The 16,630-nt window shown below is 40.9% G+C and overlaps 1 protein-coding gene across 1 annotated transcript; it reads right to left on the minus strand.

Annotated features, from left to right (window-relative positions):
• Positions 1 to 3,782: 3,782 nt before the first annotated feature.
• Positions 3,783 to 16,564, minus strand: UTP15 (UTP15 small subunit processome component). Its single transcript, XM_090038120.1, has 12 exons — positions 16,315 to 16,564; positions 14,944 to 15,036; positions 14,676 to 14,860; positions 12,534 to 12,712; positions 11,484 to 11,609; positions 10,378 to 10,513; positions 8,356 to 8,440; positions 7,031 to 7,180; positions 6,567 to 6,668; positions 6,279 to 6,412; positions 5,020 to 5,078; positions 3,783 to 4,398 (listed from the first exon to the last, which is right to left on the minus strand). Exons 1-12 carry the CDS (start codon positions 16,402 to 16,404, stop codon positions 4,178 to 4,180), a joined length of 1,560 nt encoding a protein of 519 aa, XP_089894246.1. The 5' UTR covers positions 16,405 to 16,564; the 3' UTR covers positions 3,783 to 4,177.
• Between the last annotated feature and the right edge of the window lie 66 nt (positions 16,565 to 16,630).

Genomic DNA, 16,630 nt, shown 5'->3' on the forward strand with positions numbered 1-16,630 from the left:
TAAAGCAAAGGATGAAGTTGTAGCCCAGGATTTCAGGCCAACTGGGTAATATCACCATTCTGCTCCATTTCTCTACCAAAAGTAGTGAAGACATGTTTTTCATTATAGCTAAAACTCACAGCCAAGATTTCTCTAACCACCTGTCACACTACATTTTTGATCACTGCAACCTGACCTAGTGTTTCAGTTACCTCATCAATATTTAGTAGGTAAAAATGAGTAAAGGAAGCTCAGTGAACTAGCCATAGCCACCCCACTCCCAGCAGCAAGCATCCCATGAACCAAATCACAGGTCAGTTCATAATATGGGTTACCACTGATCACAGAAGAGAGCACTGCCTAGGCCAGGCTTGTCCAACATACGGCTCGCGGGCCGCCACACCGCGTGCCAAGCCACTTTCTGAAGCCCAAGGTGCTGCGACGGGAAACGAAAGTAAATACCGTTTACTTTCGTTCCCACCCCTTGTCCCTCCCCCAGCCCCTCAGCAGCTAAGGGCTGCTGAAGGGCTGGCGAAGGGACAAGGTTCCCACACGCACCGTGTCAGCTTGACATTGCTGACACAGCGCGTGTGGGAAGAGGAGTAGCCGTGTGCCACTCGGGACAGGGTAAGCCCAGCCAGAGCTGAGCTACACTTTCCCCTGCCTGCACCGGTCAGTCCCGAGCGGCACACAGCTCCGCCACCGTCTCCGCTGGCTGGTGTCGACCCGGGCAGGTCTGTCCCATCCGGAGCAGCATGCAGCTGAAGCCGGCTTCCCACGTGCTGCTGGGGACAGGAGGAGCCTGGCCAGCAGAAGCGGCGGCGGAGCCATGTGGCCGGGCTCCTCCCATCCCCAGCAGCTTGTGGGAAGCCAGCTTCAGCTGCATGCCTCCTTTCCTGGCCAGTGCTGACCCAGCTGGGTCCGTCCCACGAGGCTGAAGCCGGCTTCCCACGTGCTGCTGGGGACAGGAGGAGCCCAGCCGGGTCTGCACCGGCCAGCAGAAGCAACGGCGGAGCTGTGTGCCGCTTGGGATGGGACGAGCCCAGCCGGAGCTGAGCTGCATTTTTCCCCCTGCTTGCGCCGGTCAGTCTCATAAGAGCATAAAGTGCCGTGCCTGGTCAGCCCCATGGTCCATCTTGCTCAGTATCCTGTCCTAAACAGTGGCAGAGGTGGATGCTATAAGAGGGAGTTTTAAACTGGTTAGACCCATTTCATTGTCACTTCCTGCAACTTCATTAGTGTCAAAGGTCACGTGACATCACTTCCTGATGTGATACCACTTCCTGTGAGGTCTTTGAATATGGCACACCAGCCCACTGGCTGATAAGTTCATGATCTGGCCCCACATTCAAAAAGGTTGGACACCCCTGGCCTAGGCACTCAGGAGACACTATTTCTATTTCCAGCTCTGCCAGTTGCTCAGGGTCAACAGCAGACCAGTCACTTCATATCTGCTTTGGTTTCCCTAGGTGTAGAATAGCAATGATTTTGTTTCCTTCCCCTTTTAAGTACCATACAAGCCAGATACAGTATCAAATGCTGGAGGGGGGGGCAGGGGGAGAGAAGAAGAGTGTAATCCAAAATTTAAGATCTCAGATTATATAAAATGGTGGTGATAAGTTTGAACTTACTTGCAAAACGATTTTAAAAGTTTTCTGAAGCTCGTTTTAATAGGTTTATTTTCTGTGGCCTTCTAAAAGCCTACTAGTAACTTTAGAGACCACAAATAAATTAGATGTTTATTTGTTTTCTCATGCAATATGGTAAGCTCACTATTTTATTTAAACATTAGCTTGGTTCTATTACAAATGTTAATGCAACAGCTTGCAACGGGTGCCAACTGACGTTTTAATGCATTGGTTCTAGAGCCAATTTTAGAACATGTAGCCAGTGTGATGGCAGTAAACGCTTTAAAAAAGTCTCTGCAATAAAAAAAAAAGTGAGAATGAGGTCAGAAGTCTTCATATAAAATAGTAATTCTTCAATGAAATACACTGATCTTACTAGCTATTTTTTCCCATAAAGTTCAGATAACTAAAAACCAAAAAGAGGGAAACATTAAAGTTTAAACACATCTCCCACTAACAACTCTGGATTCGTTCCCATGCACCCAGAAGTAAACACCTCTCTTCTGGCATCTTTCCACACTACCCATGCTCTGGAGGGTTAATAGGATTCTGAGGTACAAAAGCCACTCCAAAGCCTCATCCAAAGATTCCCTTAAATCACATATCATCTAACTCTAGCACTAATGAAAAAGTGTATTAAAATTGTTCACTTCAAAAAACATATCTATTTGGAAATCCCAAATTCACCTGCAGGAAAACCATATCAATTTGGAAATACTGAAATGACCTGCAAGACCAGGGACTATGCACTTGAAAGATTCCCACCACTTTCCCTAGGAGAAACTCTACACAACCTGAAAGCCAAATCCAAGAAACCACACATGGTACTGCAGCACTACGAGCTACGCTTCTATTTAATGACGAACACGTAGTTCTAAGTTATGCTGTTTCCCTCTTTTAAACTTGGCTAGCTCACCTGTTAGGATACAAGACAGACAGAGACAGACTAAAAATAAAATTGTGAATTAATTTATAGCCTTTTAACTGAGCTTCCTGTCACTTGCTATCCATAAAAAACAGAGAATCTTAGACTCCCAAACAGCTGTCTGGCTTAGACTATGGAAAGATACTTTTAAACTGCTTTTAAAAAGTGGATGGGAATTACCACATGAAAATATAGCTATATAAGTGAAAGCAAAACAGGGCTAAAATGTTAACAGTGTTTTTGTTAAGTGTATTACTACAAGAGACTCCAGAAGTAAAAGTTACATCTTAACAGCTCCTAGTCTTATTATTCTATAGGGATTTATTATATTCGACTAAAGCCTTAGATATCCAGATTTCTTTACTGTTGACACCTATTTCAGCTGATAAATTTCCCTCCCGAGATAATGAAATGATTAGCTGTTAAGAAATGCATCCCCCCTGGAAACTGAAATGAACCCAACCTGGAGAACCCGATTATTATGTGAGCACCTTTTTGTAAGTGGAAGAAGAGGACTCAAGAAAACTGCCAGTGCCAGCAGAGCTTTCAGCTTGGAGGAAGGCTTAAGAGAATGTGGCCTGGTTCAGGTGTATGGTACAATGACTGTTTGCAGCCAAGAGGCAGGTAGAGTATATTTTCACTAGCATTTACAGTAGTAAAATTAATTGTTTAGGACACCAGAAAAATTTGATATTGTAGCCCAACTGTAGCTCTGTCCCTTAATATTATTTCACTCTCTCACTGTTTAGTTAGCTTTACAATACACCTGACAAACTCCACCACTCAGAAACACACAGAGGATGTATCATCTGCCTGGCTCTAGTTTGAAAAACAGCCCAGATTTCTCATTTGATTTCTGGTGCTAATATCTACCTTACTTGCTGCATCTAGGTAAGGGCCACATCCACTCCCTCAGGTGGGTGGAATCCCACAAGATCAGTCATCTTCTAGACATAGGTGGATCCAAGATTTTAAAAAGTGAATTTTAAAAGCAAAATGATACCTAATGTTAACTGAGAATTTCCTCCCTATTCATTAGATTAATTAAAAACAGACATACAGTACTGCAAAACTTTCTAGGGAGATGCTAAGCAGAGCACCTTCCTTTACCACTAAACACATGTCACTCCAGTACACTATATTTTCTAATCATTAGTGAAAAGGAATTTGAGTTGGTTTCATACCAAAGGTTTGAGGTAAGGAACAAAAGAGTAAAGAACATACACCACAGTCAAGTTATGTCAAAGTCATACTTTGTTTTATTCCTGCTTCCAAGTGGTTGATATATGAGAAATACCATTTTTAGCATCCTATAAAAACTAAGTAGTCTGAGTTGGTTTTGGGACTATAAAATTGTAGTTGTAGATTGTTCCTTTAAAGCAAAGTCTGACTTTGTACTTCTTCATAGTTAAATAGCTTTGTAATAAAACTTTAAAATCCTGGAGCTAAAAAAAAAAAAAAAAAGACATGGAAAATATTTCTTGCAATAGTCCTTTTCTCCCATCATTAGTAATCCGGTCTCTCTAAAACATAACCTGCAGGAGATAATTCCTGCAGAGAAATGAGATTTTGAAAGCAGCTATGGTAAAGTTTTCTGGGTAAAAGCACTGCCTTGTCCAGTCCAAGAGATTTTGTAAAGATGGAATTAATTACTTGCAACTTGTTCCACAACCTTTGAAATACCATTACTTTTGTTCTCGAGAGACGTGACCTTTTTACTTGTCATAGTAGCAAACAGTGCATCCATCATTCCTAAAGTTTCTAGTAATTCCCCCTGATAATCAATCTCTTTTTCTATGACTTCTTGGAGTCTCATGAATTGTTTATCAACAACTGCAGATTGTCCAGCCACAGAGAGATAAATATCTGAAAGAAAGAAAACCACTTAAGAGTTTATGCATCTCACTGTCAAAATCTTATTTGTTACATTTTTGTAAGTATATTATGACATAATACACACACTTTTTCTAAATAAGGATCCTGATATAAGTCTTTCAACAGGAAGATGAGAATTCTTTATTAGCCTTCCAAAAATTACACTAGTATTCTCTTGTAGTAGTTGGAGCTAATAAATCTAGAGAAGGTCAGGCTTTTACTTTGAGATATTCTGTAGTACAAGAAGCTAGGGAAATCTCATACTGCAAGCAATACAAACGATACTGAAGACACTCAGAGCCTGAAACAGAGCTCTTTTTTATATAAAATATTTTATACTTTAAACTATAAAATTGTGTGCTTCCTTTTGATTAATCCTGATACATTAAGATGTATCATTTTATGAGATTTTTATATAATATAATATAAAATAAAATCTTATACAATCTGGGCAAAGTCCTTTGGCAAAAAAAATTGGCTTATGTTTTTAGAAGTTACATCTGATTTTTAAAAAACTTATTTGGCAGTTTAAGCAACATGTTGAACCTTATCCGTTAAACACCTTGTTAAGCTTAATCCAATATGCAAGACTTGGTTCTGTACTGTACTTACCAATAATCATTTCTGCAACGTTTATCAGCACAGGAGCAAATCTTGGTTCAACCACATGCCTGCAAAATTAAAACAAAGTTCAAGCTTAAGATAATTTGGCATTTATCCCCTATGTTTCTCCAGGATCTATGAACAATTTCCAGTACTTTTATAGAACTTTCATAAAAGTTGTCTAGTTAAGCAACAATAGCCCTAAGGGTTTGTAAATCACCAGTGGGGAAGGCACTCAAACCTGAGAGATATTCTTTTAAATACAGTGTACTCCTTTAAGTGCCTGCAAACTGAAAAAGACTATGCACTTACTTAAGCCAAATATACATAATGCTCACTAACAATAGGAACAGACTGCTAAACATTTTACACCTCACAAAGTCTTATTTCTTTGTGTAGATCATTTTATGCTTCATACTTAATTAATATTGATAAGACCTAGTCAGTTGAGGACTACTTTGGAAGTCTTGAACACTGACAGTTCAGTTTTACCAGCAATGCAACTAGATAAGAGCACAATTAGATCACAAAATAGAGAGAGGGGGTGAAAACACTTTATTCACTTAACCAACATGCAGATAGCCAGAGTTTATTACTGCATGAGCAACAGACAAACTGGGAATGACATCATGTTGCACATGTAAGCAAATTATAAGCAAATCCAGCATGCGTATAAATGGAGTACCATGTACAGGAAGACCAAACAGGAGCTGTGTAAGAGATGAAACAGACAGCACTTACTGTTAGAAGTAACGTGACAAGGGGAAAAAGCAAAGTTTGAGTGGGTAAGTACACACTCCTGCTGGTGCATCTCACTTCCTCTCAGAAAAAGCAACAAGTCCAGTCAACATGCACCTTATAAATTGAAGTAACCAAGCTTTTTGGGTCACAGGGCTTCCAAATATGTACGATTCTTATGAACCTTCACACAACATATCCAACTTAACTGATAAAAACTATGAAAGTGCTGAGACCTAGAATAATCCACAAATGCTTATCACACACTCACAGATGACAAGTGGTCAACAGACCACCAGTCCTAGTAGTGACCTACTTACACATGTAGGGAGAAATCTGTTCAGAATACCAGGTGATTAGATGGTAGGGTGAAATTCTACCCTCACTGAAGTCAGTGGCAAAAGTACTGCTCACTTATGTTAGGATAAAACCCTCATTCCATGGGTCTTGAAAGGTAAGCATGACAGAAGCTGACAAAAAGAAACAGCTGCCTTACAATGGTTTGTCAGAGACAGTCTGAGTAACAATACCTTGTCAAGAAGGTAAGGAGGATACCAAGCTGCTTTTCATCTCGCCCTGCAAGTGCATTTTTCAGTGTTCCTCGGCGGCTTAGTTCCTGCATGACTGCAACCGTTATTTCAGGGGTGTATACTCTGATGGGGACCTATATAAACATGAGAAGAGTTTAGTGGTAGCAGACCACCTTCAAAATGCATGTCCGTTTAAAAATAATTCCCTCCCCTTCTACCCGAATATTAGGGAGACCCCATTTCAGATCATTTTACTGAATAACAGTGAACAAAATGGCAATGTCTTACCTCAAGTACCGCATCAAGAGCCTTGGACACCTGGAAGCTTTTCAGCAGTTTATCATATTTTTTCAAGTGATTTCTTACTGGTTTACTGACAAAGAAATCCTCCTAGAACAGAAAAACAGTTCAGGACATAAAGTAGCAAATATTTAATGCCATTTTTCAAGTTTTTGGGGGGCATTAACACTATTTTTCACTTTCTTTATGCTCTTCTTCAGATGGTGGAATGGTGTTTCATGCACCTTAATCTGTTCTATAACCAACTTTAAAGGAAAAAAAGTGCACTTGAAACATTAATGATGACTCTCTCAGTAGCTGCAATAACAGCTTCATTTTCTTAATGTTCTTCATACCAATAACTGGATATTTAAAACCTACCCCCCAGATTCTCCCTTACACAAACATAAAATTGCAGTTTTCAGTTATGTGGCTATGCAAGATGTAACCAGCATGGAGTCTCCCCCTTGTACCTGCTTTGGCATGTAGTTTCTTCCTTTTACAAAGGTCCTGTAGGCTGGATGCCTCTTTTTAGGAATCCTTTCTTTGTTTTCTTCATGTTTTCGATGTCTAACATTTAGTACTCCGTTGGTCATGCCTACAATAATGGTTTCATCTTCAGGCTAAAATGAAGTAGCAGCAAAATTAGTGAGCAAAGTGTTCTTCTTTTTGGTAAAGCTTTCCGTAACACAGGATTTCAGTTCATAGTAATATTTCACACTAAAGAGCTCTGCTAAAACCTGAAGGAATTGAAGTTGTCTGCATACATTAACTTTCTTCTGTTTTGAGATTTTGAACACTTTTGAATATGATGCACAAATATTTAGCATAATGTGTAACCAGCTCAGTTCGCATATAAAAAAGGATGTACTTACTAGATATAATGAAAAATGCACAATGATGACCTGTTATAAATAATACCTATTCAAAAGTGTATTAGGAAAGAAAGCCTGGACACAAAGCGTATTTACATAAGTGTAAACAAACACCAGGCTAATTCTGTTACTCTAGGCTAGCCATTTGCTCAATACAATAGGGCCATTATGAACTCCCACACCACCTAGTGATGAAATACTATAATAGCAGCCCCCAGGGATCCCTACCTCAGATAGCTGAATACCTCCTTTTAACAACTGTTCTGTTTCCTACCCCTATCTGCCATGTCAGAGGGCTTCCCAATAAGGAAGATACAAGTGTAACCATCTTTACAAAGTGAAGTTCAGAAAATAAAGCTGCTCCCTTTCTACATCAACTCCTCAGGCCAAACATGCTGCCATCACTTTTCCAGCCATGCGGCAGCAGATCAGACTGGCATAAGAGTTCAGGGGCTTAAAGCAGTTAAGCATTTAAAATCTTCATGTAATACAGCAAAACATGAATACTTCTAAAGGGTTAGGCTCCTGCAACCTTCCGTGCAAAGATGATGGTTACTAAAGTATCTGCAGGGATACAAGGCTGCAAAACAACTGCATGGGACCACTGTCATGCTCCAGCTGTTATTTCAAAGTATGCCACTTTCCCAATCAGCTGGCACAGAACAACTGATATAGTTCAGCTGATTGCAGAAGTGGCACCCTTTGAAGAGCTCTAACAGACAGCTGAGTGGTTTGTCCTTAATTCAGCAACCTGCTATAAACCACCTGGATGCAACTGGGTCCAGGTTCTGCTATATGTGCATGTACACAATGCATCCTTTTGAAATTCACATAGCAACAAAAGCTAAAATAAACTACTTAGACCACCATTTTTAAAGTATACCCCTCTCCAGAACGCCCAAGAACAGTTCTAACATACTTACTGCCAATGCGAGACTGAGTATAGACGCTGCATAATCAAAGCTATGGACTACTTTGTAAGAAGTTGTACTGTAAATCTTTACATGCCTGTGGGGGGAAGAAAAAAACAAGACAAAAAACCCCACACAACTGAGTTATTATTTGTTCCCAGGCCTCAGCCCCGATATTTTACAAAGATAATATTTCCCCACAAGTTTTATTAAATCTTTTTTTCTTTTAAAAAGTGTTTTCTTCAAGTTTAATTAATTTCTTAATATCTCTAAACTACAGAAAGATTTCATATTTATAGCACACCATTAAAGAGGAAAAGTGAGGATGGCACCTAAAATATATTTGTGGCTTAAATGAAAGCTTAGTTTCTGCAGAATCTGCCTGTCATTTAGAATTTAATAGGTCAGCTTCCAGTCCTCATGGATGCAAAGGCCACGACATGAATGAGCCTGCCACATCAGTTCTGAAGTGTGGCCAGAACATTAACTTTTACCGCCATCCTGCCTGATAAAATGAGTGGAAAAGGAGTAAGATGTTTCAAGAAAAGAATGCAACAAGAAAGGAGAAGGACAAAGAACAGAAACTAGAAATAAGTCATAGCTACTTCTCACTATACCGATGCTTATAAGGAAAGCATGTTAAAGCACTTCAGCAATACCCATGACAAGGCCATATTTTACCTTTACATTTTGTGCACACCTTTCCCACTGACACTGATGAACTTCCATTAAACTACTGAACAAAGTATAGGTCCTTACATCCACATATTCACTTGGAGATCACAGCGAGATCATAGTGAAATCCAACATCAGCCTCTCTACAGAACATGTCTGACCCCAGCATCAGACCTTGGGATATACCTCAATGCTCCTTTGTAAGCAAATACTTTATATTTTTTAATCCACCTTTACTCGCACAGCTACATGATGGACGCTACTTGTAGAAATTGCTTTGCAGCATCTGACAAATGCAGTCTTACAAATTTAGAACTTAGGCCCCTAATATTGCCTTTAAGTGGGAGAGAAGATTCTGTGAGAATTTCACCATCAAATAGCCTTTTTCAGAAGACGACCAAGAGGAATATTAATGGCATGAAAGACCTTCCTCAAAGAAAGGAAGAGAAGCCAAGCAAAATAGAAGTGGAGGTAGTTGTGTGCTCAAGTGGCCAGCAGGAAACAGACTGAGCAAGTGCACTACTGCAGGACACAGGGAGGAGTGTGGAAGAGGCAAGGTCTGTATACTTAAGAGTAAGAAATAAACACATAACTGGAATTACAAGACAAAATTAACATTTTGCTCTATACAAGCACCAATATTTCAGATGAGGGAAGTCCATTTCACTTGCATTCAGTGCAATGAACAAAAAGAATCTGGAAACCAACAGACCACAGTTCCTTGTTCATGTAAAATTTACAGACCCCTGACTAGCAGTTCAGAAGAAAGTACTTGGAGGAGGAAGTACTAAGAGAAGACAGAATTCATAGATCACCAAAACTGAGGTGATCTGTGTTGCAATGGCCAGACAAGGCCAGACCAGCTACTTCTGAGGACAGCAAACAGGGGATAGGATGGATGCAAAGTGAAGTGGAGCTAGACAAGTTTTACATATGGTGCAAGGGAAGGCAACTAGCAGAAGCGGACTCTGGACTAAAGGAAAGAAAATTAGTTGTTAATAAGAAGATCTGCATTTTGCTATTGAACAAGGACCATAAGCAAGTTGGATAAAGAATTTAGGTTTGGAGATTCAGGAACCTATAGTAAATCAATGGTCACAGTTCTTTCCCCAGAATAATGCATGCAGGTCAGTGGCCAAGCACATATGTACCTAAAATGGGGCCTACATGCATTTCAAAACTATTTCTACCCCTCTTGACTGAAATGCCAGGACATGAAACAAGGAATTTCTTGCTACTTTATTCTAATATTTTTCCAAGTCTACAACCTTGATGTAAGAAATGGCAATGAAATGTTTCCAAACTGAAAACAAACAGTTCAAGAAGATAAATCAAGGTAAAGCAATGAAAGATACTGACCTGTCTAAGGATCCTGAGAGTAATCTCTGCCCAGAGCTGCTCAGGCATAAACAGGTTACAGTTTTGTGGTGATTTTTAAGTGAAACCAATAAGTGACCTCCTTTTAAAATATCCCAGACTTTAACATACCGGCCCCCTATAAATAGAACACAAAAATGTTGTATTGCCATATATACACAATTAAACTCTTAGCAAAAGTGTTTAAATTGAGAATTACACATAAAGAAGATGCACATAAGAACAGACATGTCACAGCTTCCTTTAAAACACCATGTTTTCTATTTCCATCCCCACCCCCTCTGATTGAAGTATTTCATGGCTGAAGCAAGGGGAGACCGACTGAGAACAAATGGCCTTAGAATTTTTCAACAGGTCAGGAGAAGAGAAGTCTCATCTAAGGAGACACTCTGCAAAGGATGAACATTCTCTCATTCTTCTATGATCTGGCACTGGACCACTAAGAGTCAATTTCTAGTACTGAAGACTCTGTAACCTTCCTACTGCCCAGGTTCAACATCTTAGGACAGACAAGCTCATTCCAGATTGAGGATGTTGACACTTAAAAACCAAAACATTTCCAAGTGTCACCAACTGGGAACTGGCTCACAGTTGTCACAGGTCAGGTGTCCACACTTACAGTGGCCTAGCATTTCAGGTAAAACAGTCACGGCGTTGAAGTGCAGTGCGGCATGTCTCAAGGACCAACCATAACTGTGTCACATCATGTGTGGTGTCCACCCACAATATTGACCCAGTTTACAGTGAACCAATTAAAAAAAAAAAGTACTTGATTTTTCTAAGTACAGTTTCTGAACCATTCCAGGCAGCTTTAAATCACTTCAACAGGCTGGTATGTCTGTCTGTCTCAGGTTTAAATTTCACTGAAACTAGTCTAAGTGTTGCATGTGTCCATATGCTGAGGCTGCTGCTGCAATGAGATGCCACAGAAATCCAGGTACTGGGCCATTTAAGGAGAGACGGACAAGAGAAATCACTATATCGCTTCACTGCAGGGAAAGTGAAGTTTGAGCATTTCTCTCTCAATAGATGAGAAACAACTCTGTTTGGCAGAGAGTTAGTACAGAGAGTTCAATTTGCTGAAGTACCTGCAGAGACTAGAAGACCCCCAGAGGGGAAGAGGAGCACACTCTCCACAGGGTGGCCATGCTCTATTGTCAAGGCACTCTTTTCTGTCCGTGCATCAAATAATTTTACAGTGTGATCATATGAACCTGAAAGAGACCCCCAAACAGTTTTAGCTGTATAAGTTGAAAGTTATAAAATACATCCAAAATATGATCAGTCATGAACCAGTATCCAAAAAGAGTTATTTACTGAGGAGAAAAAGTAGCAAATTACAGAATTTAAATTCCAATATGTCAAATGTATTCCAACATGTCTCTGATGTACTGGAATCACTAGCTTTCACAGAAGAGAAGCTTCTGTTCTGGTTCCATTGGCAGTGTGAATCTTTAAAATGATGTCACGCAAATCGCCTCTTTGCCTCCCCCATCCAAATGTACAGGTGATTTTACAGGCAGAAATCACAGGAAGTATTAGAGACAGAAACAACATTTATTACATCTAAAAAAAGTTCAAATACCACCTTTCCCATGGCACAAAAAGTATTACTGTAATTCTACTTAATGGATAACACCAGAAATAAAAAGTTCTATTTAAGAAGTGTCATATGATTAATATGACACTTCTTAAATTAACAGTTGGTCCTAAGAACATCTTAAGCTATATTTGTTTGTTCATTCTTAAAATGGAAAGGCTTTATTAAGCTACACAAACAAAAAAGATCTGTTAAATGGTCCACTCTTTTCTTAAAGCAAATGACTTTATGGTTTCTTCTTGGCTAGTTGTTGTAATGTCCTACTTATTCATGAAAGATTCAAGAAAATCTAATGAACATTTTAAGCCGTCCCATTGCCCTTAAATGATGTTCTCTGATAAAAAGGGCAATAATAGAACAAAAATAAGCATAAGCAGCAAGCCCACTATTTAACTGTACAAGTCATATTCAAACATGAAACATAAAAAGGCAGCAGCACAAACGTAAGTCCTTCATCTCCAGACAGAGCCCAGATTAGTGGGACTAACCCCTCTGGATAAATTCAAGACAAAGAAATATTTTAGCAAAGAAAACAAACCTGTGACAAAGAGATCTGCATTCAGTTTACTTGTACAGCCACATCTCACATAGTCCGTATGCTCGCTGTATGACACAATTTCTGATGAGCTTGGAATATCCCATAACTTTGAAGTATAATCATCAGCACCAGAAAATATACGATATTTATCAGACAGAAAGTCCACTACATGTGCTGCTCTGGAAACCAAAAGATACAATATCTAAAGTTACTAGTTTCAAGTATCTTCAAATTTTGAGCACAGACTTTAAAAAGTTATGGTTTCTTGCAATAATCTGAAGTTGGCAGATAACAAGCAGGAAGAGGAAGTACCTATTCTAGGAAATTATAGTGCCATGCAAGTCTAACTCATTCAATTCAAAATACAAAATGCCAAAGTTGGAAAACATCATTTGGTTTCCTAGTACAAGCACAGAGGCAATCCCTACTAACTGCAATCCTATTTTGCACATGAACAAGCACAAGATTCTTTCCAGCTGTAAGAAATTCTATTATTGTTTATGCTTGCTTGAAGGGGTGCATGTACACAAGACTGCTTGTACCAGTTAAATGCATGTGCCCCCAGATCTGCGTGGGGCAGGCTGCAGCTGGGGCTGCACTGAGCATTTCTAGGTGGGAGCTGGGCTTAGGCCAGGAAGCCGCAGTACTAGGAGGGAGCTACAGAGGGGGCTGCAGCCACCCCAAATTTTGCCATAACTGTCTCCGTGCAGCCCTGGCTGTTCCTGGCACATGGGTGGAGGCAGGGCATTGACCTGGGGCTGGGCTCGAGACAGGTGGTGGTGACACTGGGAGGGGGTTATGGGGAGGCTACAGTGAAATTTGGGGTGGCTGCAACCCCCTCCATAGCCCCCCTCCCTGAGCCCAGCCCCCACCAAGAAGCCTGGCACAGCCCTGGCTCCAGCCCACAGCTGCAGCCTACCCCATGCAGATCCAGGGGCACACAGGCACCCCCCCACGAGCCATGACTCAGTCCCACACCCCACCCCACCCCAGCTGGACAACACCTGCTACAGCCCCCGCCCCTCCCCCATAGCAGGGGGCCTTGATCTGCCCCCCCTATACCTCTTCCCCCACAGCAGAGTTACCAGCTCTCCAAGCTGCCAGGCTGTACTACTCCTTGCCTGCATACCACATTGCAGCTGTGTGCATGCACAGGCACTTACTGACCAAATTATTGGTTGCATTACGCTGGTTTCTGATACAGCCAATTTTCTTTAGATTGATACCAATCCAATAACAGATCAATGTACTGGTCTACCTCTAAAAATATTTTTTTTAGATTTTTGACCAACTGTAATTGCATATTTAAGTTTATAAACAACTTTAAGGATTTATGCCTAGAAAGAGTCAGTACAAAGGTCCATTTTATTTATTTATTTTAAAGAGTCAGGTTGGTTGTGAAAAAAAAGATGAAAGCAAACTTGTGCTAGCTCTGTACACTGCACTGAACAAGGAGTTTCTCAGATGAAAAAACACCGATCTCTATAAACTGAACCTTAGGCTTCTGGCCTCTAGAATTAAAATCCACATTTTTGTAACATTTGCTCTTTCCATTTATTAAACTGCATGTTAGTTTTACGATTCTTTTGCTCCTTTGGCATAATCTGGTTTTAGAACTTTTTTTTTATTTATGTTAAGTAAACTACTAGTTATCATGAGGCTATCATCATGAAAATGGAAGCTAGTTTTGCTGTCTGAAGAGGAGAGGCTGCAATCATCAATTCTCCTGAGGACTCATTTTTGAAGACTACAAGTCTTGAGATATTCCTACATACCATGCATCCCAGGTGCTAGTCTCTCGCTTGTGACCATGGTTTTGCTAGATAAAATGTTCTGATCATTACATTTTTGTTTTAATTAGACAATTCCTCTAGTGTCCAACAGCAAGACCATCTGTTTTGAAAGAACCTTATATCCCTAACACTACCAAACCATTTCTTTCACTTTTTTCCAGTATCACTAAACTATCAGTTTTCACATTTATTTTTATATGTGGCCCTTGCACACCCTTGCAACTTCTGTATGGCTTCAGAGTTTGATAAAGCTCCTTTGCTAAAGAGCAAATACAGTTTTCCCCATAATCAAACACATATAGTAGCACACAGATATACAAACATACAGAAATAAAATCGCGTGGCTTACTTTGTGTGACCATCAAACTGTCTCAGTGCTGCTCTTCCACTGATATCAAAAAGTCGAACACTACCTTCTTCACTGCCAGCAACAAGCAGCTTGCCATCATCTCTATAAGTAGCACAGTAAGCAGCATCTTTGAAGCGAGAGAATGTTTTGATCGGCTCCTGAGAATATCGACCATAAATATGGATCTAAAAAGAGAATGATTTTTAGATAAATAAATTCTTAAAGATCATCAGTGAATAGCAATATACAATCTATTATGCAAACTTACCCTTGAAGAGGCTGTGACAGCATAGTTATGTGGAGGAATTGGAGAGAAGTGGATTTTATTCACTGCACCAAATTCCTTTATCTGAACTGGAGTCTGAAGAAATTAGAATGAAATTAGAATATCTTTTTAATAAATAAAGTATGTTGTTAGCAGCAGGCTTACAAAAAAGTGAAAGCTGGACATAAAGAAAGTAAAATTCATGTAACAGCAATCACAGGAATTTCAAAAACAATATCAAATGGATAAAAACAACAATGGGTTGTTAAAAAACACCACCAACTTAATTTTTCCCCTCTACATTTACTTCTAATTTTCTTTTTTGCTTTAATTTAAATATTGTTGTTTCTAATTTTAGGCTTTAGCATGAATTTATATTAATAGGGAGATATGCAGGAATGCAGAACATACTTGCAGTGTAGCCTTATGGATTTTTAAATACCCATATTTAAGTTATAACCATACTGTCCAATAAATGAAATTTAAAACAAAAAAAAACTTCATCTTTTTACAAGTCTACTTTAATGTCATTATCACCACTAAAATAAAGGAAGGGGAGGAGGATATATTTTATTGCAAGAATGTTCATTAAACAAGTTAAATACCTTTTGAAAGAATATTGCCCGGCTACCAGTTCTAGTGATGCTTTTTGTTACTTTATAAAACCCATGAAGCAAGGCATTTACACTGGGGTGTGAGGCATCAGAGACATCTCTGGGGTTGAATTTTAGCCATTTACAGTGCAGCAGAAAGCCAACCCAGGATCCAGCCTTCACACAAAGTGGGCTACAACCTACATGACACCCTCCCCCACATATTCTCCCATGAAAAAGCAAATCAAGGATTTTACACCATGGGCTGAGAGAAAAGGAAGCGATGCTGCCGAGGTGGCTGCACCCCTGACTACCCTGTGGAAGCAGTAGTTAAGTCCCCAAAGCAGGTAAGAAGTCCACTCCTTTGTCCTGCCTGCTCAGAGGCAAGACCACTTCCCTCCCCACTCCTTCCTCCACCTGCTGCGGCCGCCGCTGGGGAAAGGCGAGCGCTTGTCCTAACAACTGCCATCGTTGCCTCTTGCCTGGTCTTCCGCACCCCCGCAGGAAGCAGACGCCAAGCGCAGAGAGGATAGAACACGACCAGGGCTTTTCCCCTGCTCCTCCCTCACTTGAAGTCTCCGGCATTTGAGGTCTAGGAAGCTCCGATTGAGGAAAGTTCCCTGCTGGGCTCAGCTTGGGCCCGCGGTGGGAAAAGAAGTTTCGGTCCCGGGCGGAGCCCACACAACACAAGGGACAGAAGCGCCCCCACCCCTGCCCGGGAGCGGCACAAGAAGGGGGAGGAGACCGCCCCCGGCCCGGCCCGGCCCGGCCCGGCCCCTACCTTGTAGCCCTTCCAGTAGAGAGTGTCCTGCGTGACCTTCTCGCCCAACCTGGGGAAGGGCAGCACCGCCACGGGCTTGTAACTGGCCATCGCTGCCTCAGGCCCGAGGCGGGCCCGGGGTCCCTCAGCGGCACGCAATCACGCAAATACGCGCAAATAGGCGGCGCGCAAATACACGTGCTGTAGGAAAAATACGCAAAAATAAGCCGCACGCAAATACGCGCGTCGTAGGAAAAATACGTCATCGGCATCACTCCCCTACCCCTATGGGCGACCGTGTTCGGGTGGGAGGGGAAGAGGCCAGCAGGACCAATGG

The sequence above is a fragment of the Crocodylus siamensis genome, chromosome 3 (genome assembly GCF_052110815.1).
Source record: "Crocodylus siamensis isolate JL-2025a chromosome 3, ASM5211081v1, whole genome shotgun sequence".
In the NCBI taxonomy this organism is placed as follows: domain Eukaryota; kingdom Metazoa; phylum Chordata; order Crocodylia; family Crocodylidae; genus Crocodylus; species Crocodylus siamensis.

Bases quoted from the DNA above. Each gene is read 5' to 3' on its own strand.
- UTP15 (XM_090038120.1), bottom strand. From the start codon at position 16,404: ATGGCCAGTTACAAGCCCGTGGCGGTGCTGCCCTTCCCCAGGTTGGGC. The intron at 12,713-14,675 runs GTAAGCCACGCG...TTTGGTTTCCAG, and splicing joins CAGTTTGATGGTCACACAAA to AGCAGCACATGTAGTGGACT. The intron at 6,669-7,030 runs GTACAAGGGGGA...TTTCTGTTCTAG, and splicing joins GAAACTACATGCCAAAGCAG to GAGGATTTCTTTGTCAGTAA.